Source organism: Porites lutea, chromosome 2 (genome assembly GCF_958299795.1).
Source record: "Porites lutea chromosome 2, jaPorLute2.1, whole genome shotgun sequence".
Classification (NCBI taxonomy): Eukaryota; Metazoa; Cnidaria; class Anthozoa; order Scleractinia; family Poritidae; genus Porites; species Porites lutea.
Window position 1 is genome coordinate 28,304,766 of NC_133202.1, and position 27,500 is coordinate 28,332,265.

At 37.1% G+C, this 27,500-nt stretch overlaps 1 protein-coding gene and 1 long non-coding RNA gene across 2 annotated transcripts in view; both read left to right on the forward strand.

Moving 5' to 3' along the window:
• Positions 1-1,465: 1,465 nt before the first annotated feature.
• On the forward strand, positions 1,466-2,467 carry LOC140925988 (adenosine receptor A2a-like). The gene has a single exon (XM_073375805.1). It carries the CDS (start codon positions 1,466-1,468, stop codon positions 2,465-2,467), a length of 1,002 nt encoding a protein of 333 aa, XP_073231906.1.
• A 13,179-nt stretch (positions 2,468-15,646) lies between these two features.
• LOC140926799 (uncharacterized) overlaps positions 15,647-27,500 on the forward strand; it is a 12,451-nt gene continuing 597 nt past the window's right edge. Inside the window, exons 1-2 of the long non-coding RNA XR_012164477.1 lie at positions 15,647-15,718; positions 15,838-15,960. This is a non-coding gene — a long non-coding RNA (uncharacterized lncRNA). The remainder of the gene's footprint in view (positions 15,719-15,837; positions 15,961-27,500) is intronic.

A 27,500-nucleotide genomic window follows, 5' to 3' on the forward strand; every position in this document is an offset into this window, starting at 1 on the left:
TATGCAAATTGTGTTTGCAAGACAACAAATTTTATACCGTTTGGGCTCAAACCATTCATTTATGGCGCCTATGGGTCCTACCTCGTTAATTTTTTGAAGGAATGTCACCTCTTTTGAACGACAAATAGCTATTTGTGGCCCCCGTAAAGCCATGTAAGGGATGAAAATAAGCCATATGCCTGGATAATTAAATTCCTTTTTGTCGGTTTCATACATCCTTTGTTCTAATAGTTACCTGTTTTTCAGTGATCTGCTTAATTCTTCTTGATTTCAGGTCAAGGTCCATTCTTGCAAATCAACTTAACTGTGCAAAAATCGCCGGTAGCTAGATCTTGAACGAAAGCTCACCATCTAGGTTTTTGTTTTTTGCTTTTTAAAAGAATTAAGAAGAAACGCTTTTCACAAGCAACTCTTATTTTGTGCTATTTTACGTCGTCACGTAACACTCCTTCCTCTTTGCCCAAGCAGGCGTTACTAAGCCCCAAGAACGTTTTAGTGCTATACCAACACAGTGCCGTAGCAAGGTTAGATTTATTGGGGGGGGGGGGGGGGGACAATGACGAGCGGCTAGGGGGTCTGGGGGCATACTCCCTCGGACGTTTTTGAACTATAGGGTCTAAGAAAAAGCATTTTCACCCTTCAGAGAGCATTAATTTCTAGTAATTGCTATCATTTCGCAGCAATCTTAGTCAAGCGGCATTTGCATTTTTTTTTTTCGGTTAACCCTCCCTCCCACCCGCGAGCCGCATCAGGGGGTAGCCTTTAGGTTTACGTGGCCTACTCCCTGCTGCGGCTTTGCTATTTCCGGCAAAGAATAAAGTCAATGTTTTTATTTATAGCTCAGTGTTGTTTGTCTGTTATTCTCAGCTTATTAGTCTTGTGATTGACACGAAGGATTCTATCATCTGATCAGCAATTTAAACATGTTATCCGAGCTTCTAATGGTTTAGCGGAGAAAAGCATATGACTTTGGAGACAGTTATTTTAGCAGCTGTCAGAAAATGTAAATAAAATAAAATATCTCTCATATCTTTATCTGAAAAAAAGGGCTTTAATTTTGTTATTTTAAGCACCAGTTAATGTTTTTCTCGTATTTTTAATTTTCAGCTATTTTCTAAAGGGGTGATATTATGTAATTAAAGAAAGATCGCGCGGTATCACTGAGTTACGATGCGCCTTTGCTTCAGATGTCTTAATCCATAAACAATAATGGCAAATTCACCTGTGAAGAGCTAATTTTACTGAACCACAAGTACTGGTGACCAAAAATTGAAAACTGAAAAGTGAGCATTTCCACTAAAAGTTTACTATTAATAGATCCAAAGCCTGTGGAGAGGTTCTCGATCTCCTTTGAGGGCTAGTACGAAAAGCACGAGACAGCGCAAGGCAACAGTTTAATTCCGTTTACGTATCATGTTAGAAACTGTTTCCTATAATCAGGATAACTGCTGCCGAATGAGTAAACATGAACTCCTCGGCGAAAAGTTGTTTCAAACGCTTTTCTCGGAACGAGACACTTATGATTGTGCGGATAAGCGCACATGCAATTCTGGCAGTTGCAGCTATTTTTGGCAGCTTCCTCGTGATTAGAGCCTTTCAAAAATTCGAAAATCTTCGAAGGGCGTCCAACATAATCCTTGTGAGTTTGTCTGTCGCTGACTGCCTACTAGCCATTCCGTTCATTTTGGACATCATGCACATGTTTCTGAAACTAAGTTCAAGTGTGAAACAGAGTCAACAAGCTTTGTGTATATGGAGCGCAAGTTTAACCTTTCTTCTTATTTCGGTTATCATTCTTCACCTGGCGTTAATCAGCATGGAGCGTTTCATTGCCGTAAAATTCGCGTTGAGATACCATATCATAGTGACCAATCGCCGGGCAGCGATCGCTTCCATGACAATGTGGCTGTGGACTGCACTCGTTATGGTTGTTTTGCCACACACTCTTAAAGCCAATAGCAGGAGCGACTTTGAACGATTTCGCCAAGCGATTCATCCATGTCTTAGTACTCGAGAAGCATGGCCAGACCGGGATCTACCATTGCAAACTAAAGTGTACCTCATCTTCGTAGTGATATCTCTGTTAGTCATCCCATTGTTAATAATCCTATCTTCGTACTCCTATATCTTTATAGTGTCCCACAAGCACAGACGACACATCGCAGGGCAGGGTAACTTCCCAGGAATGACCACCATCAGGCATCAACTAAAAGGCGCCCTAACCCTCGCCTTCGTGGTATCAGTATGCCTACTCAGCATCACCCCTTTGCTAGTCGTGACATGTCTGCGATTTTTCAGGAAGCTTCCCGACTGTCGCCATTCAAGACCGAAGCATCTAAATTTCATCGCCTACGTTGTTGCAACTGGTTTAAACGCCATTTGCAATCCTCTTATATACGGATGGAGAAATCGAAGATTTAGAAGTGCCTTTCGCAAACTCCTGGGGTGCGATCAGCAACCCGGTTAAGACAGAAGATAGTTTTCGATACAAGCTTGCTTAGGTAAATACCTTAAACTAGCGGTAAGAATTTCCACCTAGGGTCGTCGATCGTTTTTTTCTCGCACAAGAAAACTTTCTATGCTGTTAGAAGAGAAAGATGGCAAAACAAAATTTGGTTCAAAAATCCTTTAAAAGCGCTCTTTATAGTACAAATAAATGCTGTAGTCCAAATTTATCGTTACTTAGCTTTTGTCTATGATGATAGACTTAAAAGAAAGGATAATATTAAGGTGGCTCGACCCATTATTTTTTGTAGGTACACCTTCCATCTTTGAATCCCTCACACTTAAACAAATTGATCTTTTTTGTAAAAACATTATAACACATGTATTACGGCTTTATTATGACATTACTTTTTGGGCAATCGGAGTAAATATCACATGACATTGACGTCGCAATAGTTTTAGCTCTAAATCGAATTTCTGCCCTTATCGGCATTTTCTTTGGAAATGCTTTAAGCTACCTATACTTTGGGTGCTTGTCTTCTGTTGTGCAAAGTTTCACAAAAATCTATAAGAGGAATTTCAAGATAACTTGGAATTTCTACAAAAAGGGTATAAATTACGCATAAACTGAAGGTGGGACTTAACGCAGACAAATTTGCTACCTTTCGGAAATTTCCGAAAAGTTTTTATCACTGCACTCATTCGATTTGCAAATGAACTTTATACAGTCTACAACTAGCTAAACGTAATTAGTAGATTTCGAAAAACAAACATGAAAACATGTGAATCAGTAAAACGCAATGCTGAGCTCTTTTTGTAATTTCTAAAGCCTGGTTTCCATATGATCGTCCGGATCCTTTCGATTGTCCCAGTCGACTCAAATAATAGAGACCATAGGCACCAGAACGGGAGACACGAGGACGGCGTACCGGAAGTCCATTATCCGGTTCAGTTATGCGCAGAACGAAAGAAGTTGTCTGCAATCTCTCTTCGTCCTCACGTCGAAAACGCAATTTTCACTGTTTTCACGTTGTGCGAGCAAAGCCGCTTCCCATGCCAAGCTTTTTTGTTATGTGCATGGACTTACCAGATTTTTGGAAGGAATCGTAAAGAATCATCTTTCTGGTGTTCAGTGTTAAAGTATTTTAGAAGACATTTTAAGATAAACGTCGTCCCTGAAGCAGAGAAAGCCTGAAGCTTAAATAAACCGTCTCGGTAAGCTAAGATCCCTAATGTTTATATTGTCAATGCCGATTGCTCTATTCTTTGCAGCGCAAATGCGGTATTCTTTACAGCAGATGACGCTTGAGAGCAAAATCAGTCATAGGAATAATTCTTTGTGTAAAGTCATTTGTTTTCATTTTCCCGAGAAACATATGGATAAACAAACACAGGAAAATTATTAAGTCTATTAACCTTAAGTAATCATTTGTCTCTACCGTCAAAAATTATGTCAAGAGTGTTTAGTTTACTAAAGAAAACAATGAGAAGAAACTTGCAGAGTGATGGGTGGCTTTCAAGCAAATTTTTGTGGATATACAAAGTATATTAAGGCTTTCAAAGGACATGCATGAATTTTTAAATGCTCGTTGCTTTAAAATCAATTCCAAATGCAACGAGTATCGTCTCCTTCTCGTTGTTACTGCTTTAGCATTTCTCTAGTCGTAAACCTTTTTTGTCTTGCTTTTATTTTACTTTTTTTCCTTTTGCTTTGCTTGTTTAATTAGTTCTGTTTTATCTGCTTCTACAAAAGACGCCATTTTCTCATTTTCATGTTTTGACGGGAAGTTTCCGTCGCGATGTTGCCTAACATGTTCAAGCAGGGCGTAATAAGCTAGGGCTAATACGCGCTCTCTGGTTCAGCTGTGATGCGGAGTAGGACTGGAACTAGTTGGCCTTTCCGCTCTCGACCCGCTGTCAGGGCAAGAAAAATGGCGCCGTTTAGCTGGAGGTATGTTCGGATTTATTGCATTATATCTTTAGATCGCTGCACTCTATAATTAGATTTTATTTGGCGTATTTCTATGCGATATACGGAAAATATTTACTTGACATTTTATAGTTCATCTTATAAGTTAAGGTGTTTTTTCGCCTTTTATGTTTATGTAATGTCAAAAAAGCCTATCGAATATTAAAAGGTTCAAGGTCGCGTTTTATCTTGCCAGTCAAAACCAAATGATAACAAACGGCTACAAAAAAAATATGTAATGGTTTTATAAATTTTGTTTGTGCATGCAAACTTTTAGAGTGAACTTTTATGAACCTTTCAGGTTTTTTTACTTCTGAAGTGACGACTTCATAATGGCGATAGCAACCCTGGGTTTTGTTTTGTACGTTGGCGTTTAGCTTGTTAGTAAAATAAAAGATTTCATTTGCCCAATTTAGCGGTTTTTCTTTTCTCAATATACACTAAGATGGTGAATAATATTTTTAGTCTCAGAACCGCGATCCAAGAAGGTTCTGACTATTTTTAAAGTTCTACTAGAAAATTGCATTCGAATGATCTCGTGTGACAATTTTTTACATAAACAACAACAAATTCTGCTTCACTGCGGTATAAATCTAAAGGTTGTATTAGTGACCATTTCATTACAAAAAGCTGTTATAATCAAACAAAAATATTTGCTGGGCTACTTCTTTGTGTTCTTGCGACCTCTTTGTTAGTTTTTCAAGGACAGTGATTTATATTTTTGTCACATACTTGTTCTTCATTGCACAGTAGTATTAGTGTACAAGATAAAAAATAATGATGATTTTATTATATTTTAAATTTACCCGGACTTTAGTTTTCACAATCTGTCCAACTGTAGTGCTCAATATTGGAGATAGCTCAATAAGGTGTTTAGAGAAGAATACTGATGTATACCAACAAATCCAAACTTTAATGGTGAAAACAGATCATCTGGTCTTGTCTAAACTGGGCAGCAAAAAATAAATGCCATAGCAGTTGATGAATTACACAACTTAATATTAAACTGAAATGGAGAACCGATAATATTGTTTTGAAAATGATGTCAGTGCTATCATCTGAGTTGTGATGCCATTTTCTTACCAAGTCACGAAATGTTAATAACGAGGTCACAGAGGTGGAACTATATTCAATACAGATATTGTTCGCCGAAGAAAAATTGAACAAAACAGAAAACGAACGAGAGAAAAAATAATTTGCTCCTTCGCTTTTGCTTGCAGCAAATGAATGCCACGGGATAATGGCTAACTTTCGCTGGATAATCTCTCTGACGGTCCGGTATACAATCCGCCATCTTGTTTTGTCTCTTTGGTAGCACCCAGACCCTTGCATCACAGCTAGATCGCTCGACCCCGCTCGTTTCAACTCCCTAGCTTATTACGCCCTGGTTCAAGCGAGTAGAGTGCGACGTCGGTCTCTTATTTGAGATCTTCCCAAGATGTCCAAGCACAGAAATGATGTACCTAATAGTGTTAACATCATAATTAAAGCTAAATACAGCCTGCAGACTATAATAAAAAGTGTTGCCGTTTAGCTGGAAAGATTTTTGAGCAAAAAATTACTTATAACACGTGACAATATATGATTATGATAATGTTCTTAATTTATTTTATTATCAGGAGATAAACTAGAAAGGGATAACTTCCTTTAGTATATACTAAAATAGTGGATAGTGTTTTTCGCGCGCTCTGATTGGCTACTCAATCAGTGAATATCGTGCACTATTCACTGATTCACCTCCAGCTCCTCCGAGCGAGCGACGCCAAACTCGCGTAAGTTGCGAGCAAAATGCCTTCCGGGTTTGCTGCCGTAACAAATTAAGAAATTTCACTACTAACCAATCAAGCTATCCCCAAAATATATGAAGAAGGTGACGAAGTTCGGTTTGGAAGTTTTAACAGGTAAATCTTTGTCTTTTTAACTTGAATTTATCGATAAAACTGGTGAAAAAGTTTTTTGTTTACAAATGCAAATTAAGCTTAAGTCTTGCGTTACTTTATTTAGTTGACTTGTTCATAAATAAGCTTAAAACTAAATTTAATAATCTTTTTTACAGAATGATTTTACATACAAAAAGAATTCACAACTCCTTTTGAAGAAACTTCCCCGCAAGAGCTAAACAAACGCCTACATAAGTTTTATTTGTCGCCAATTATCTCGCTGCTTCGCGACGTCTGCAAATTACCACTACTAGCCACCTCCACTTCGATGAATAATTGTCATTTCTCTCCTTTTCGCTCTTCTATGGATTTATCAATAAACAGTTATTATTATTATTATTATTATTATTATTATTATTATTATTATTATTGTTATCATCATAATTGTTAAAGATATCCCAAAGTTATTCAGGGTTCTATAAAATGGATCAAGCTTTATAGCTGTTAAGTTATTATTATTTTTTTGTTTTTATCGTGTTTTCATAATAACACGTCAAGGTTCCCCCTTGTGTAACAACGGTTTAACTCGTATAATTAACTGACTAACGACGCGTGAAACGCTGAGACTTCAAATGTAAGTCGTTTCCTTGAGATAGAATTATCAAACAGAGGAAAAGAAATCGACATGAGAAATTTCGAGTCAAAACTTACAAGTACTCCATGGGCGAAAAAAATGATGATTAATTTTTCATTCCTTTCAAATCACTGTGTATTTCACTCTTTTTGTTATTGGTTTTTAATAAAGTTTTTAAAACAGTATTTGGTGCCTGGTTTTATTGCTTGCGTTTATTAGTCACGTGTTTCAAATGATCCTTGTTCAGTTTTTCATTGATTTGCGTTTTCATAATAATACGTCAAGATGCTCCCTTGGGTTTCTTACTGTAGAGGTAATTTGTATTCAACAGTGGGCTTCTGAACTCGCATAATCAACCGACTAACGGTGCGTGAAACTACAAGACTTAGGGTTGGGGTTAGGGTTTAGGGTTAACGAAAGCCATGGTCACAAAAAAGTGAACAGAATTTTCCAAAAAACGGACTCGAACAAATTGTTTCCTAGCAAAGCGATTGCAAGAAAGATAGCGCTTTCAAAAACTGCCCGCTTTTATTTTGAACACATAATAGATACTACATGAACCAATCAGGGTTAAAAGAGACCGGGCAAGCCTAAGGTGCTTATTGTAGAAGAGGGACGCTCATTACATATGGAGGAAGGCTTTTAATAGTAAAGAGGAACGCATTTTTACCTAGCAAGCTAGACACTGACTAGGCACATAATTAATGTGCAGGAAGGCAGTGACTAGACTCCTAATTAGTATGCAAGAAGACAGTTATTAGCATGGAGAAACGCAATATTTTCCAAGGTTAAAACAATGGGTGACGTCATGGATTATCCCTAAAGCGACTATCCCTAAACTATCCTTAGCTATCCACCAAACAGGCGTAAAAACAACATAGTACACACTCAGGATCTTGATGATGATAATGATCACGATGATGATTATTATGATTACATCTTTTACTTTAGTTCCTCAGATAACTTTCTGTGCTATTTTGTGTGATCACGTAACGCTCCTTCCTCTTTGCCGAAGCAGGCATTACTAAGCCCCAAGAACGTTTGAGTGTTAGGCTATACCAATATTTAGTTGACGTCAAGTAGGCGCGATAGTGGGTTTGTGCTCCTCTCTTGGTTCCGTTGAATGTTGATTGAGTAACTTTGACGGAAGTCTTTGGTTCTAAGATGAAGTTCATGATTGTAGTTTTGTGCTTCGGAGCTTTTCTCCATATTTTCATCTAGAATGCAAAGGTGAGTACACGATTCCTCTTCCTAAATGTTCTAAGAATGTTGTTGGCTTTTTCATTACAAACCACTTGTCACAAGACTAAAAGCGTTTCCTTATATTCCACGAGTTACTAGTCTCGTTATGTTATGCCGTCTTTCAAATTAACTTAGCCAGGAGTGCAGTTACAAGCACCAAAAAAAGGGACGGGCCATTAGAAACAACCGGAGGTGGTGAGACAATTCCCAAAAAAAAAGATTTCCTGTAAGGGAAACTTGTCTACAAAAAAATCCTACGAGCGGTGATACGTAAAAAAAAATTCTTGAAGAGAAAGCGATATGCATAGCAGTTAAGGTTATTAAAAGCATGGCATAAGGGGGGGGGGAAAGGTAACATAAAACAATGCCTAAAGATAAAGATAATTAAAAATTCTTAATTTGTGGTTCAATACTGTTTGATATTTCTTCATACAACAAAACATAAATAATAGTGGCTTGCTTTCTACACAGTCATCATTAGCAATGATATTGCTATCAGAAATAATTATACTTTAAAATCTCCCTCTTCAGATACAAAATGTATTTCAAAATATTTTTATAGAACTTTAAGTAATATAAGAAATAATCCTACGCTGGTGATAAGTAAAGGTGATACATACATGTACCATAAATCAACTTTATTGTTTGCCGGTATGAGCAGAGCCGCATCAAGGGAGAGCAAAGGCGCAGAGACCGAATAAGGCCTCAACAATAAATAACAGGATAATTTTGTTTTAATATGAAACACTAGCAACCATCAAAACAACAAAATGTATTGAAGTGTCTCTGTTTGTTAATATTTGAATAATAACAATCTATATTATATATGTCTAGGTAGTAGCATGCCGTTTGTAGTGATATTTGGCATAAATACTACGAGTGATATTGCAAAATTGTTATACGTAATTTGAGAGAATTGAGACAATTTTGAAATATCACTCGTGGTATTTATGCCAAATATCAGGTACAAATCATGCTATTATTTGTTTATACTACTACCCGCGAAAGGTTTGTGATTTTCATATGAAGGTATTTTAATTTAAGCTGAAACAGCTATTCTAAGCCAATCAAACTGCAGAAATTTCTCATGCAGTAGTTTAAAGATAGCTATTGCTAAATGTATTGAGTTATCTTTATTAATAGACTAGAGTAGGTATTTCAAGGACGTTATCCAATACTGCCGATTGTAAGTGCGGTGTCCGCTAAATAAAGGTTTTTAACAATAGAAATTAGCCAATTACAATTATAGATCGCTTTCACAGGACGTCACGGCGGCCATATTTGTGAATAAAAAAAAGACTCGGCGGCCATGTTTGTGTACAAAAAAAAATCCTGTGGGTATTGAACTCTTTTCGCATGTTAAAACTTTCTTTTATTCCAAGCAATTTGCAAAGCTGCTGACCACGTGACTGAAAACGATCTATTTGGGTTCGTTATAAAGGGAAATATAAGATGTTAATTTCGGGACCCGGCTTTGCGTCCGCTTAATTGGGGGTCCGCTTAAAAGAGGTTTCACTGTAATGCCTTTTCTGTTTGAAAATAACTGACATAGAAGTCACACTCATGTGGCTGCATTTTATCCAAAATACTAAATGGAGCAAATATGAAAAACAGCGTTTTTTTTATTCCGTCAGTTTGAGATACAGTGAATACCAGATTGTCGGAGTGGCAAGCGGAAGTTCAAGACCGAAGCCAGTCAGTCATAACCCGGAAATAGGACGAAAATGGATATGTTCAGATTCTTGCCACTCCGATTCCCTCGCACTTAAGATAGCCCTGACATTAATACAGGTGCATTGAGCTATGAGGAACTTTTCGTCATAACTTCTTTGGTTTTGACGCTGTGGCTACGAAACTTTGAAAAGAACTTCAGATCTCATTCAGCGATATCATGAAATAATTTGATTTTATTGGCGGTAAATATTTTTTACGAAATTAGTGCTTAAGTGGACCCTACTGTTCAAAGAAAATCCCATCTAGCTACAAAAACATTTTGGCGATATTTTTAACTGAAATTTCAGGAAACGGCTTTCGTTGATACAATGTATAATTATAATTATGCCAAATGAATTTTCATTCATTCATTTATTCATTTATTTTTGCCATTAACTACCGCATATAGTACATTAGAATACATTTTTAAAAAGATGATATACACTATTCTAACTAAATTATTAACAAAATTAAATGTTTAAAGTGGTAATGACAAGGAAGCCTATATAGAAGCCGAGGGCTCATAAACTATAGGCTTCCTGGAACTATAGGGTAAACCACGCAAGTTAAGGGTACTTAAAGAAAATTTGGATTTAATTTTAAAAGAAAAGAGAAAAGAGAAAAACGAAAAAGAAAAAATAAAAGGCATGTTGCTCAACAGAGAGTATATTTGACTAAGAAAGAAGGGATTTTTTAAGTCTTTTGCCAAACAAACTGAAACTTTCACTGTTTTGAATTTCACGACTTAGCGAGTTGAAAAAACCGAAATTGAGAATTTTCGAAAATTAGTTCGACAATGAGGTACTGATTGAAAAGGCTGGAAAGTTCTTGTGTTATGTGCAAATGTATCTGGCTTGCAAGAGTAAACATATCAAGAAAATAATTAAATACATTAAAAAGATACATAAATTTACCTATTTGGTATAAATAAATGTCCGAGAATTTTAAGATCTTCTACTCTTTAAAAAGAACACCGTTATGAGAATCAAAAATAACTTCAATAGATAATACTATCATTATCTTCTTTTGCAGAATAATAATCCGACTCAGTGTGGGAATCGACATATTAGTCTATTTTTTTTTAACTACTGTAGACTATAGTACAAAGAGTGTAAGGACGTTTTGGGAAGGCAAAAACTTGTCATGATTTATAAATAATACCTATTGATTTTGATATTTTTTTTAGAAACGGTAAGAATATGAGTCTTCCATGACAAATGCTCATCGAGGATAATAACATTGTTGTTAACTTGACCAGATATATATAAGTGTTTGTCTCCTTTGGCGAGGCCTAAAAACCATAAAATTCGATTGTTTAAAGTTAATGGACAGCTTATTTGCTCGAGACCATTGTGTTAATTTCAGCATCTCAGAATTCAGCAAGAAATCGTTGTGGGAAAAAATATGTTTGCGTCATCAGCAAAAAGAATAAGTTAGCGAACTTTGGCACATTGCAGAGATCATTTAGAGAAGAAAGAGCAGGGGTCTAGTTAAGAGACCTGAGGCAAGACTCTGAACTGATACCATTAAATTCCAAATGTTATTGTCTATTGCTTAGATAGCTTTTGAACCATCTAAGTGCAGTGCCTCGAACACCATGCTCTAATTTTGAAATTAACACGTTATGATCAACGATGTCAAAGGCTTTAGACAAGTCTATAAAAATACCAGCTGTGTATTCCCTATTTTCAATTTATTTCCATATAAACAAGCAAGAGAATAAGCAGTGGAGTGATGCTTGCGAAAACTATATTGATTGTCGGAGAGAATGTTGTTATTATTAACAAACCTTAAAAGACGCTTGTACATTACTCTCTCTAGAATCTTAGAGAATGCTGGTAAAACAGACACGGGTCGGTAATTTGTATATATATCCCGCTCACCAGATTTGAATAAAGGAATAACTCAAGCAATTTTTAATTGTTTTGGTACAATGCCAAAGTTATGTATGTAAGCGGTAAAATAATTGTATCAATAGATTCTTTAATTGAGTTATTATAGAAATGTTGTCATAACCTACAGCAGTACCTGAACGGCAAGTATTACATATTTCAATATTTTCTTGCTCAACTGGGCATCTAGAAATAATTAATTGTCTAATTTTGGAGTTAAAAAAGAATTACGCGACTTTTCTGATACAGGAATTTTGCTAGCTAAATTGGGGCCAATGTTAGCAAAATATTTGCAAAAGAAATTAGCTATTTCCTTTATCCTTATCACTAGTACTATTATTATACAAAATAAGTGAAAATATCTGTAAATGGTCAGATATGTCACTAAGAAAACTGAGACCGCTTATTGAGGGACGAAGTGGATCGTTCACAATGTAATCTATCAACGAAGCTTTGTTAGCCGTAATTCTAGTGAGGTGGGACGTGTAATTAGTGAAAACAAATCTAAAAAATCACTTATCGCTTTATGACAATAGTGGTTAATTAGATATAAATTCCAGTCGCCCATTAAAAATACAAGCTTATTTTCTTTGGAAATTTTTCCCATTACTAGATCCAAGTCAGACAGAAATTCATTTAACTTCGATTCGGGTGGTCGATAAATAATGGCGACAATAACATTCGTGTATAAATTTATAACTCCATGAAAATTTCGTGACTTCTTTCGTTAATGGATGGTCGTAACAAAGGTGGTCGACAGTTCTACCTGACTTGTACAAGACTAATGCCAATACCTATTTCTTGAATTGGAAGGAACGCACAGTGGTAAATTCTCATGAAGGTGCATTGGAATTCGTTAAAATGTATATAGCAGGCGTTACAGCAAGTCATTCGAATTCAGAGCATGCTTTGGAGCAATTTATAGTGCTTCTAAAACTGAAAAGCACGTTTTAAAGAATAGCACGATTAGCAATCGCCTTAGTTTGTTTTAAGAATAAGCAAACATTGAATTACTTGTCCCGGAAATTCGAACTGGTGGCTCGTTCTACCTTAGAGCTATTCGGTTTCAAAATTCAAAAAAAACTTCACAGCTGAATTTCGTACCAATGGCCGCAAATTTTGAAAATTTTGTTTATGAAAAATTTTCATAAGTACTATAAATTTATTGTATGTTATATCTACAGTATTTATTTGTACTTTTGTAGTTGTATATAGTCTCGAAACCAGACTTGAAAAAAACAGTAATAAAACTAATCAATAAAGGAATGAAAAAATAACTTGGCATTGTGCTCTAGGCTAGCACATGCGCGACCGACTACAGGTGGCAATAAATCTTTCACAGTACTGTAGTTTTTTTCTAACATAACAAACCGAACGTTCCTGACACCTTAGGTTTCATTCATAGGCTGTTCAGAGCTTTTGGGCTCCTTAGAACACCGCAGCGTGTTAATCATTAAATTGTTATGCAATTTACAATTCTTCTCATTTAATTATTCACCAGCATTTGGTCATATTCAATATGGTAGAAGAAATTCAGAAAACACATTTATTGACAGGCTTCATGTACACCGAGCCAAGAGAAATGTACGGGAAAATGCAACTAGTTCGAATACAAATGGTAACTGCACCAAAAAGGTCAGTTAATCTGTCATGATTCCCTATTATACACATACTTACCTTCTCTCTTGGAGATTCTGGTATTTAGAAACCATCTAACCAACTGGTACTCATAAGAGCATAGCCTGTTCCAGGATTTAAGATAGTAGAGCGGGGGCGAAAAGTTGAGGACGAAAAAAAAAACAGGGCAGACTAGAGAGTCCATTCTCCCCTTATTTTCTTCCTCTCGTTTTCATCGCCGCGTATGATTTAACTCCCTCCCCACCTACTAAATCCACGCTCTACTATCTGAACACCTGGAACAGGATATCAAGAGGACCGCTCTGCAGCTCGCAGTCACATGACTTGCATAATGCAAACGATCATGCAACGCAACTTGCATAATTGACAGAATTGGAATCAGCACCAGAACTGAATTTGCCAGAAAGCCTCCAATTTAGAGGTGGCTGACGTAAAAAAACTAACATTTTATGCATGGTGTTGGAATGTGTGCGTTGCAGTGACGTTTTCCCATTGACACATATTGGCCGTTTTTATTGTGTTGGTTAACGTCGTCTAGACGTATTGCACGTCTGAGACGTCAAAGTCGACTGTGGGTATCAAACGTTTGGCTTTTTCTTGAACGGAGCATTCTGAGCCTGATGAATGCCAAAATACTTTTTAAAATGGGGTCCAAATTCCTTTTTGTTCATACTCACCAAGTCTTGTTTCTCACAATTTTCTTTTCAGATCAACCATAGATATTATGTTTCACAAACGTTTATCAGTGGCCAAAAATTTTGGAGAAATATTGAGGGAAATCCCAATAAAATTGTTCATGCTGATCTTTCTAAGGGCCGCTTTAAAAAAAAGGTAAGAAAAATAAGATTTAACCCTTCAAGTTCCAAGACTGCCAATATCAATTTTCCCCTGACAATAGCAAAACATTATTAAGAGAAAAAGTTATGAGAAGTAATAAAATGATCATGATTACCAGAGGGAAAATGCTTTGATCTTTTATCAAATTCTCTCTACTAATTCTTTGAGGGAATAATATGGAGATCAGTCCTGAGAACTTTCATCCTAATAATAATCAGACAGTCAGACCGAAGGCCTCCTGGATTAAACTGTTTGCATAATGTGAGACAAGCCGAAGCCTCCCTCCAACTCCTTTCGGCAAACTTATAAACTCAACAGCTGCCGAATAGGTTGTAATGGCAGGACCAGGACTTTCAAAATCATCGTCTTTGCCAGCAGGAGATGGTATTTATATAATGACTACTGGACGTTGATTCTCTTAACTTCCGATATTGATGGTCAGGAGTAAGTGGTCACGGCTGGCTGTGATTATAACCTGCTTCATATTTATTCATAACTGTCAACTCATTCATTTTTTTTATCCGCTCCGGTGAATTCAGTTGCAACAGCTTGTTACACACCATCCAACATTCTCAACTTTTCCTACGAAAATACGCCGGCTATTCACCATTTTCACATAGACCATAATGCACCTTGTTTACCCCCCAAAATTTTGGGTATTACAGTCTCAAGGGAAATCGAAGACACTGGTTATGGAAAATTTGTGGGGTACACAAGGTGCAATATGGTCTATGTGAAAACGGTAGGTGAGGGGTATCTTGCGGAACACTGTTCAACAAAAAAGAATTGTCCTTGTGAGACTGACTCTCTGATAAGTTGTTTGTTACCCATTACTTGAAAAATTTATTCCCAGACAAGTATTGGGTTACAAACGTAACAATTTCAAGAATTTCTAGAGAAAGGAAAGACCTGTAATGTTACAGTTATCTGCAATTTCTCCACCCAACAAACCTTTAATAGTATCAACATGAACTTTCTCCTAACGATATCAAACAACATCTTAAAAATTAAATTAAACAAAATACTTTTTAAAAGGAAATGTATATTATGGAGATCAGTCTTGAGAATTTTTATCAGTCAAGACATCCCATGAAAGGGATTCTGGATTCCACACCGTGGATTCTGGATGCCGGGTACTGGATTTCAGTTTTTGTCTGTGGAACTTGGGATTCTGAATTTCAATCGTTAGTGAGATTCCCAATTCCTTGAGCTGTATTCTGGATTCCAAAGCCCAGGATTCGGGAATCCACAAACAAAAATTTCCCGGATTTAGGAATCCGGATTCCCTCATTTGTTTTGGTGACCATTGTGGCTGGTGAGTTTTCACTTTCCCTAGCCATTTATGTTCTTGTATGGTCTTATTCCTTATGAGGTTGAACGTAATTTGTTTCTTTTCAGACACTAAAGCTGAATTTTAAATTTCCATACTATGGCCATTATCTTGAGAGTGTGCTATTAACAACAGGAGGTAACTACAAGTGATTTATTTAACAAATCAATAATTAAATTACTTTGTACCTAGTTATTTCTTCGTAATTTGCACTTGAGTAATGTAGTTACTAATTATCTGAATGTTTCTCCTTGAAGGTTTCCTGTACATGGATGTGTATAACACCTCTCTTATCACAGATGTTCAATTCGTAGCTCCCCTCATGGCTTACTTCAGTCTTGATCATCATCCAGATTCACAAGTCACCTCACTTGATGATGGTATGAAATATTTATGTTTATATTTATATTTATATTTGTACTTATATTTATGTTTATATTTATATTTATACAAGAGCATGCCGAATGCGATAGAAATGTAAGGATAGAAAATCGTGAAACAAATATTAGAGTTTCACCCACTGATCAATCATCAGCGACTGTGACTTTGGGAGTGTTAGATTCAAAATTTATAGAGGGTGGCTGCAGCGATCTTGTTTTTGATTGGCTGCATAAAATTTTCTTTTGTGCCTGTATTTTGACAGCGGTTGAGAAACATAATTTATCTCTTACCTAAAGAAAAACTTGCATTGGGAGGATGACCTTAAACCACCCTCGAATTATAAATTTAACACAACCAACGGCACAGAATGCGTGATACTCTAGATCGTGCGTTTTGCGATTTACTGTCTATAAATTTGCAATTTCAAAGTAAAATTGTTGTGATACCGTAAAATTCCGAAAATAAGCCCCTCCATGTATAAGCCCCTCCAAATATAAGCCCCCAAAACCGGTAACGCAAAAAAACCCGCCTTTAAATCGCCCCTCCAAATATAAGCCCCCCCGGGGGCTTGTACTTGGAAAATTGCCCTCAAATACAAAGTAAAACAAAGCAAAAACGGTAAATTTACTTCCAACTGTAAGGCTAGATTTTGAAACGCAAATGTCCCTCCGTAGATAAGCCCCTCCGAATATAAGCCCCTCCAAAAATAAGCCCGTCCAAAAGGGCCTTTGAAAAATATAAGTACCGGGACTTATTTTCGGAATTTTACGGTATTCAACTAAACATCAGTCACTGTTGCATACATGTTCATGTAGGGTTGATACGGTACATTATTACTAGCTCTTAGGCTATGTTCACATTATAAAAGATAGCTCTTCCGCCAACAGGAAAACTGTTCCGAAAACCATTTTGTTCACACATTAGAATGACGATTTCGACGCGCTTTCTGCAACGGAGCGAAGCTGCGTCTCGCCGATCCTCGAAACAGGATCATCACATGTCGGATAGGTTCTTTGCCACACTTTGGTGCAATGTGAAAAGTCATTTGGGCCGTAGCGGAAGTGAATTAGTAAGAGCAAGGACTGTAATCCACTGAGACGGAAGTAAATATTCAGAAGTAAGGACCGTTATTTAGTTCTATTATCTCCAACTTATACCCTCTCGGCTAACCACTCGGGCACGATGTTCGAGACTTTTTCCAATTCTGTGCTGTTGCTGTTCATATTTTAACGGATAACTTTTCGAATCAGCATTAAAAGCTTTCAGTTGCAGTGAGAACATTGCCCAAGTTAAAGGCGTTAATTTTTTCTTATTATCCGTTGTTTCAGGTTCACAGCTGACAGTGCAGTGGTCAAGAGTTTATCTTCTTGATAGAACTCAGGATAATGTTAAACAGAAAATATTGCGTATTTATTACTTATATCCAGAATGTTCAAGTGGGATATACGAAGAAACACACGTTTTTACATAAGTTTTACCGAGAACGGTGGCTGCTCTCGCAGTCTCATTCTGTATCCTCCAAGGATATCCACCACAATTTTTTTTTATTAACTTTAACACCCGCGTGTCTCTTTCTAGTTTCTGTTCCAACGGTTGTGTTGTGCATGGTTTCGCGGTCTTCCGCATTTGTCCTATACCCCCAACTCGGACACTGCACCTCGATTACGTTGATCTCTTTCATTTTGTCAGGCTTATCTGTAACTACGACATCTGTGCGTTTTCCTTCACTTTCAAGGCAAGCTTCAATACGCCGATTCAGGAAAAAACCGGAAGTTGCAGGGAAGCGAGTTCTAAGGGCCCTTCGGCCTTCGCGGCGCAATGGCGGCAAAAACAAATTTGTTGTCGAAAAAGTTTCAAGATGAAGCAAGTAAATATTGAAGATGTCAAATTTACGGTAAACCAGGTAAAATTCTAGGAAAAATGTAGAAGAATAAACTAAAGGCGGTAACAAGAAAGTCCTTTACGAAAGTTAAGCTTAAGTTGGAATAAGATTCGATATCTTCATTTGTTTTCTGGCCCACAGAGACGTCAAGAACATGCCTGAAAACAGAGATAACGTTTATGATCCTGACCCAGGCAAATGCTCCACCAGGGCGAAATTAGCCCAAATCCAGGAAAATTAAAAAAGTTAGTTGGATACCGTGCCACAAGATAAGCTTCACACCGTGTCAACTCAGAGTTGTTCCACTGACCGATACCCTAGGCCGGTCACCCTTAAGGAATGCGGCAAAATTAGTTTAAAAAAATCTCTCTCTACGTATGCCATTGCGGAAATGTTGTACATGCATTATCTTGATCATGAAGAATCTAAACCTGTTGATAACGACGTTTTTTACGTTACGGCTTTGTGTTGGGCCTCCTACAGAAAACTATTGTGTAAAATATAAAGTAAGTATGATTTTTAATCCAGTCGGAAAACCCAAACTTACACCGGCCGCGTGTGATTTATTATGTCCTGCTGGTAGGAGCGGCTGCAGTTGCCATGTCATGGCAGTTATATGGATGAAATGTCACGGAACAATGAAATGAAAAATCAATGCGAGAATGACGTTCCTTGCTCTTCTTCGCCACGAAAATGGGGAATTCCAGGCGCGTTGTCTACTTTTTATGATCCTCGTCCTTTAAAATTGAGAAAGTTAGACCCCTAGGCTGTTGAAAAACTCAAAGTGAACATTGTCAGAGTTAACAAAGGTGTCCCCTTTCAAAAGTAGAATCCCAATGCTTCTGATATAGTACTTGTGAATTCCCTAATTGAAATTGCTGCTAAAGGAACTGCTCTACAAATGCAAATGAAAGATTTTCAGTACTCACATCTGTTTCCAGGGGCACCCAACGACAATTTTAGGGAAAAATATCTGTTCGGAAGACGATTTGAGATCTAGAATTTTCGGAACATTTGTTGTAAAATTTCTTGCTTCCATGCCTCTCCTAGGATTTTCGAACAAATAAAAAATTGTATACTTGCCCATTTTTAACTAATTTTTACCCTAAAAGTTCACCTAGAATTTTCGGGAGCCTATTTTCTGGCTAAAATTTTGAAGAGGTAAGTTTTGATCCCTCTTTTTTTTTTTTTTAGGGGATAAAAATATGCCTATGTCTACCGTTTAAATACTAAAGTACATTTAATAATGCTATGTTTAAGTGGTTTTGAACTATATTCTCGTTGGGTGCCCCTGTGTTTCTTCTACATACAATTATAGTACATATACTTCTGTTCTCCAACAAAATCCATGTGTAACAAATACAACAGTGTCTCAAGTCAATTTAACAAACACAGCAGACAATGCAGAGAATAGTTGATGCGGCCACAAATCAATTACAAGATCTAAAAAAATATATAATCTTGTCTTAAAGGAACAGTATCCCGTTACTGCGCATGCACCAAACTTTGATTTTTGGACAGGATGTCGCGAAATCAAAAGATGCGAGGAGAGTAAGAGAATCTTGAAAAATCCGTTTGCATCGCGCTTGGCCGGGTTCAATACGACACTAAAACTTCTCAGGATTATAGATCAATGATATATTGTTCCTGTTAAGTTTCGATTTGGGCAAAATCTGGATTTTTTGGCGTTACTTTTATTGCCGTTGGCCGGAGGACCAAAAGATTGGAAGCACTTTGATGCCGATTGAAGGCTTATTTCTTCTACTAGCTTCCATACAAGCTCAGATAATTGTGAAAGGAATACGCAGAAATGAAACAGCAACAATAAAGACTGTAAGAAAGAAGCCGTTGAGACATTGATGTGACTGAGGAGATCTTGTGGAGGGGAGCTTCGTGAAGCAGAATGTTCTGCAAAGACGCGTTAGTAAACTTTTAAATGAATCTCCCTACGGCCGACAAAATCAAACAAACAGGCGCTACATGTTTTGAAAAACTAGTGACATGAAATCATAATATCATTTTTGACTAACCTTTGTGATGATTCATAGCGTTGAGATTGCATTTTTATTTATGTCTTTCAAACGTTTGAGGCTAGAACGCGAGCAAATCAGGCAGATGTTACTGGACTTGGAGCGATTGACCTCTGACACGAGTTTCAAATTAGAAAATATGTTTTTAAAGCGAGCGGAACGAGATTTTCGCGTCGTGAGGCGGCCCAGCTAACGATAAAATCGCGATGAGTCTTCGAACCGCGAGCCAAATTTTTATATAAGACGAAAGACTTCTTCGAAAGTCTAAAATATTACTTGAGAATATAAACAACAAATCTCTGTCGGCGGTGCGGTCCGGAAGGAAATCTTGTCGAGTCAATTTGACAGTTCTATTGTCTTTTGAAGAAAAAACAGATGACGCTCGCGCGTGCGCATAATCGGGACACTGTCCCTTTAATGAGCCAATTGAACACAGTCAACAATACAGATACTGTAATTGACCTGAACTTGAACCCACCTCATTTGATAGATCAGCCCTTCAGCATGGATCAAATACGTGACAAATATTCAGCGATCAAAAAAAGAACTAATCAGTGAAGAAAAGGAAATTTAAAAAATGAAGCTGAGACCAAATGTCAGCCTAACACCCAAAAGTGGTTTGATCATAGATTAATAACAGCATCCAAATGTCACAGTGGCCTGTCCACATTAAGCTAATACTTTTCCTTTCAAAAATTATTAAAGATGTTTCAAGTTACAGTAAGGGTGTGCAAAAAAAATCCATAAAAGGTGGAATTGGAAATGAGGAACTTGCCATTTTCTCAGTATGAAGAAAAAATAAACAAAGATGACCATGAAGGACTGAAAGTCCAGTCTTGCATATTTTTGGTTTCTAAAAGCCATGGGTTTTTGGGGGTGTCAGCCGATGGACTTGTAACTGATTAAAGCTGTGAGAACCCCCAAGGGTTAGTTGAAGTGAAGAACATAAAATGTAAAGATGGCTTTAGTCAGAAAAGGGATTGGTAACAAAGATGGCATCAGTAACAAGAGCCACCTTTATTACTTCCAAATTCAACAACAAGCATTTGTTGCAGAGAGAAATTTGTGTGATTTTGTAGTACGAGGGAGCATCAAGAAATTGTCTCACTAACAGGTACCTTTTATTATGGCATCATGGAAGGAGAAATTAGGACACCTTTAGAACTTTTTTGACCAACACCTTTTACCAGAATTAGCATACCCCGGCCAGGCTTAAGTCTGGCCTGCGGTATGACTTCAAGTTTAATTAGTTTTTGCAAATCAAGTAAGTAAGTTTGGGTTATTGTTAGCACAGGTCTCCTATTCACTCTGATCCTACATGTAAAGAATCTTTCATGTCTCAACCTGTAACTGAATAAAATATTTGCACACCAAGAATTAAGTGTGTGATATCATACCTTATTCATTCCGTTCCCCCAAAAAGTAAAAATTCGAAAAATATTTTTTCCAGGTGTATTTATGAATGGAAAACATTGTCAGTATTCACTTGAGTGGCATCTCTCACACTTTCATAACACAAGTTAGACGGGAAACGCTTGGTTCTACAATACTTCAAAAACGCTACAATAAAAGTCAAGTTTCATAATCTGGAAACCTAGTGTAGACTATGTGAATATCATCTGGGTTGTACGAGAAGCGTTCCAGACCAAACGTAAAAACTCTCTCCTTCTTTCTGAGTTTAGAAAGTTGTTTTTAAAGGATGTCCACTTCACCTAAACGTTTCGCTTCGGCAAATTGTTAATTGCGGAAATACAAATTTAAATGAAAATATGATCGTCGCAGTGGCAATTGCATATCAACCCGAAAAAATTGGAATTACCATAGCGACGATCATATATTCATTTAAATTTGTACTTCCGCAGTTCACATCATCTTCATTCCACGGAAATATAGTACATAGGGATGCTAGTCAAGCCGGTCTATAATTAAATAGCAAATTAGGGAGAACCGAAAAATTGGTAGACGTGGCTCACTGAATGTCATCACACTTACCATCACTTGCATTGCGGAACCCAATGTCCGTCTACAATGTATTTAGATGTTCATTCATTCATTCATTCATTCATTCATTCATTCATTCATTCATTCATTCATTCATTCATTCATTCATTCACTCACTCACTCACTCACTCATTCATTCATTCATTCATTTATATAAAAGCTTGTTGATATCATAACTAACCATAGTACCATGTTACAGATCCCAGTCAATGTTTCAGCCAATGCGGATGTAAGATACTATCCTGTCAAAGTTGGCATATCAGATGCATTTGTAAAATCACTCCGCACGGGCAGGACAAATATGAAGTACCGGGTCTTTCATATATATAGCGAAGTGCACATTACTAAGGACTGTGTTCTTAATGGATCAGCAGTGGAGTTCCGCCCTCAAACAAGTTTGTTCTTTTCTAGATTATTAAAAACCCAATGAATTAATAAATTATATAGCACAACATGTACAAGTAAGATATACATATCAGTTATGATATGATGTATAAAAATTTTGCTGATGAAAGTTCAGGGAATACGGTTGTGGCAAGAGTGTATTGTTCAGTGATCGACCTGTTCACTTCTTTTAGACAACAGGGCCATTTATACGAGAAAAATATTAGACGCGTCTTACATAAAACCATAAAACGCGTCTTAAATAAGACGTAAACTGTACCATTTATACGAGGATGTCTTTACTTAGACGAAAACAGCTCCTATAAATGGTTCGCGTCTTATTTCTGTCCTGGACTCAATTTCATCTGAATGTTACCCAGGGACGTTTCGACTAGTTGTACTGTAGGCCTGGCTGACTTTCATTTCCACATATCCCGAAGATTGCACGCATGACTAGTACGCACTGAACCCACCAACCCTTTGTGAACTCTTAAGTTTTTTAGCTCACCCTAACAACGCATAATTTATCACAAGCGGTAGAGTGATCAAACCAAAAATTTGTAGGCCCGGGGACTGGCTATGCCCGTTACCCGTAGCAACGGCAACCTAACATTGGATGTTTTTGTAAGTTGAATTGCAAGTTTGTTATACGAAGATAACAATTTAGTTATTCATTAATATGATTGCTAACGCTCTATAAAATAGCTTCTACTTACGCCAGCATGTGTAACACATTTGTCGGAGGTCTGCAATTTTCTTTTCTTTGCACAGCTAAAAAAAGTTCTTTTCTTCGGCACTCAGACCAAACTTAACATTTCTCTTTCATTCTGTCAGCGTGCTCATACTGAATTCTTGAGCGAGGAAACAAATTAAAATTCGAAGATGGCAGCCCAGAGAGACGTACACGCGTTGTAATTTGCTATAAACAAAATTTTCTCTGCAAGTCCGCGGTGGGGAGCACTCCAAAAATTTTCCCGCCAATAATCAACGCATGTGTAGGGTGCGTTTGCGTATTAAATAAGACGGGAAGGTCATTTATCGACTTAGCTCGTCTTAGCTAACGTACGTCTTATCTAATAATAACCGTGAACACCTGTTCTTAGATAAGACGCGTCTTAGCTAAGACGACAAAAACTTCTTATAAATGACATGTGACTTAACCCTTTTAATGTATTTGGTTTTCAGGTTGTGTTAGTGCCAACTCTTGCACAGAGTGTATGAAGCGGAAACAAACAACAGAATTTGAATGCCAGTGGTGTTCTCAAATACAAAGGTAGACGAAAATACGCTTTGTTCTTATTGAAACTCAAACATTTTCTCCCGTAAGGCTTTCATTAGTAAGCTGTTTGTTTCTTCAATTTAGTCATATCTAAATATATCCCAGAGGGTGGCGAGGTTCAACCTTCATCACTCGATCACCTACAGAATTGCATTTTCAGTCAAATTTTTTGAGGATGGGCGACATCTCAAAATTGGACAGTAAGGTGTGAATAAGAAAAGGATACAAACAAATGCAAAAAGAAGAGAAAGTGCATAAAAAATACTGCAGAGCAAAGTAAGGCAGATGTGCAATTGTTTTTGTTGTGGTTATGATCGTCCCTTGGAAGTCTACCTACGTAAACTTCATATCTCTAATATTGTACCGGTAGAATACTCTTCTCTTAAAATAAGATAAGACCCGGTTCAAAGGTCGAATTTGTCACGTAGAAACCCTAATCCTTTCAGTTAAGACCGATACTATTTTGATTCGAACCATAAACTAGGCTCGAGTGGCCCTCAAGCATGGGAGCGACTTCGTTTCAAGCGTACGTCGCACTTCTCATGTGCCGAACCTATTGCATTAATTACAATAATTTTCATCACTGGCTAGCATTATAAACCATTGTACATTGTGAAAATGAATTGAGTCTCACTAGTTAATTTCGACGTCTAAACCAACCGTCCAACTTGTTTACTGATTTCTACCTATTAAATAGATATTAAGTTTGGTACATGTTTGAACTGGGCCGGCTAAGACCGCCAAACAGTCTTTCCTTCAGACCTAGCCTACGATATCTTTGCTTATTAAGACTTGAAAATCAAACTTCAAACTAGAGATCCCGTGTAGATTACTTTTGACATATTGCCAGACCATGACCTGACAATTAGTGTGACCTGGTTTTGAAGGTGCTCTGATGGTTCTGACCGTCATCGTCAAGAATGGGATCTACACGGGTGCAGCGCGAATGGAGTGAAACATCTCAATGCGTGTTTAAGTATTACCAAGAACAGTATTAGTAAGTGTTGTCGATGGATGAGCTTAAGAGTGCCACTCTCCTAATGCTAAGTAGTGCTTGTGCGTGAAACAGCGTCATTTTGGAGGGGAAACGTGATAGCAATCGTCATTCTACTACGGGTATAAGCGAGAAAGCCGTGGTGGAGGAAACCAGTTATCAAATCAGGGTTAGAAGTTTTATCATTTTGCGATCGGGAGAGGGCTTAACTTTTTCCAATCAAGATAACAGTGCTATTCTGGGGAAAAAATAGTAAAATGAAACATTCCCGGTTTTCTTTTTCCTTAAAGTGCGCGAAAAAACTTTAAATCAAATCTCGTACTCGTACTTGTTTTTGTCCTCGAATCAAAAGGTGTCTATTAACTGATTCCAATACATTCATAACTGATCAGTGACAGGCTCAAATAAAGCCATAACTTTGGGAAATTTCTGGCCACCATCAACTGAAGGCAATATGGACAATGACCCAGTTTCCAAACCCAACAAGTAGTCTTGTATCTCAGTCATTTAATAATATAGGTCAACATTTGGTTCCAGGTTGTGTGTGTAGTTTGTGACTCAAAAGTAAACTTTTTGTAAATGTATTTGGGTGTCAGGCTGTGTTAGTGCCAACTCTTGTACAGAGTGTATAAAGCGGAAACAAACAACAGAATTTGAATGCCAGTGGTGTCCTCAAATACAAAGGTAGGAATACACTTTAGAAATAAGAATATATCGTTTGTACAAAGATTAAATCAACTGAAGCTTTCATCAGGAAGCTGTTAATTTCTTATAGAAGTGCATTTCAAAGTAACGCTAAAAATGTATGTTCCATCGTCGTCTCAAATTTAGCCATGTATAAATAAGTAAATAACATGTGATCGGGAAACGTAGTGGGAACTGTGAAAAAGTGGGAGCAGGAAATGTGAAAATTTTTGTTTTAATTAAGGGACTTTCCGGGTTAGACAGATATTACTAACTTTATGTTCCCAGGGTTATACATCAAGCTATTTAGAATATATGAATACCTCTTTTTTTAAAAGAAAATAATTTAAACTAAACCTCCAAAAGTCCATATTTTATACCAGTCCTAAATTAACGTTGCCAGTTAAGAATAGATAAAAAAAATAGAATAGATTAAAACATCCAATGCAACTGACGGTGTAATTTTTTAAAGGTGCTCTAACGCAACGGACCGTCATCGTGCAGAATGGGACCTACACAGTTGCAGTGCAAATGCTGTCAAACAGGTATCACTGGTTAAAACATATAATGTATATTGTTTAGGGAGGCTAGCTATGTCACACCGTTTTCTACGTTTCTTAAAAATAAAAGTCGTCGTCTCATCTGTTAATTCAAAAAACATGGCTCAGTTTTGTTATTTACAACTATATTTAGGCATTAAAATTGTCTCTTGTCGTCTGGATGGACATGGATTGAAACTTGCAGTTGTTGGGCCACTTCAAAGTTTAATGCTATGACTGCAAAAATCACCCAAAAAATTATCATTCTTGTTAGTGCTTTCTGATGACATTTTCATGTGGAATTTAATGTTATCCCTTCGGAGTCTTGCCCAGTAAAGTGGGGGGTACCTCAGGACTCTATACTAGGCCATCTGCTGTTTCTGCTCCATATAAATGATCTGTGCAATGTGTCAAAGGCCGTGGACTTTATTCTTTTTGTTGATGATACAAAGTTGACATATTTTTTTCCCACAAAGATTTAAATTTACCTCTTCAAACCTTTAATTCTGAAAGAGGTGTCGAGCTAATAAGCTGTCCATTAACTTTAAAAAATCAAATTTGAGCAGGCAAATACTCGATCTATATCTATTTAAGATTGACAACAATTATATTGAATGTGTGAAAGAAATAGTATTTTTAGGTGTTATCCTCGATGTCATCGAAGCCTCACATTCTTCGCGTTTCTAGAAAAATATCAAAATTAATAGGCCATTTTTTACAAGTCATATTTTTCCCTTCCCAAAACCTCCTTACACTGTTTGTACTATAGTCTAGTTTAACACTGCGAAATATATTGTGTTTCTGTGAGGAAATCGACAGATCAATGAAATTCAAAACAGTGAAAGTATCAACTGTTTTGGCAAAAGACTGAGTGTCAAACAAGGATAAAAGAATTGACGAGTTTGATATTAAAAGCGCCAGGAAAAAAAGGATTTTCTTCGGCAGAGTAATTCAAAAAGTGCTTTAAGATTAGTTCAATCGAGTGGGATAAAAACTACACAAAAGCTTTATAAAAATAGCTAATTACACAGGGGCGGATCCAGGATTTTTTTTAGGAGGGGTGCACTCGTCTCTTGCTCTACTTCAACACCAATGAACCACATAGTTTTTTTTTTGCAGAATACCAGTTGTGTTAGAAAACCGCAGGTCATCTCAGGGGGGGTTGCGCACCCCCTGCACCCTCCCCCTAGATCCGCCCCTGTTACAAATACCAATTTTAAGGTTTTGAATTGAATTCGAATAAAAGAAGGCGATGTGAGTAACAAGTTATAAACAAAGAAATGAAAGCGGCGATAACCGACTGCTGGAAAAGTGATTCGTGTTGTTTATTTAAGATTGAAAGTTAAACGAAATCATTGACAATAACATTTTCTGATAAGTAGAAAACTAGCGAGGCAAAATTCAATGAAAAACGGCAAAATCTAGATTAATACAGCAAAATGGAAAACAAAACTACAAACAGAGCAAAAATGTCCAATAAACTGTGCACAAAAGCAAGATTGCAGTACTTAGCGACGTCACGAGCCACCTGTTTTCCTTTACTTTAGCGGTTTTCCTGGCCGACTTACTTGATTCTCCCTTCAGATTTTTTGTCTGAATAATAAAATTTACTTTTCCCTAGCTAATGCTAATAATAACCCCAGGTTTAAGAGAAAAATGGTTTGAAAATGACGGTTTTTGCTCGTTTACAAACAACCAACAAACTTGCCAATGAAGCTGCCAACGATTCCACCCGGGTTAGCGGGC

Coding starts and splice junctions, on each gene's coding strand:
- LOC140925988 (XM_073375805.1), top strand. CDS start 1,466: ATGAACTCCTCGGCGAAAAGTTGTTTCAAACGCTTTTCTCGGAACGAG.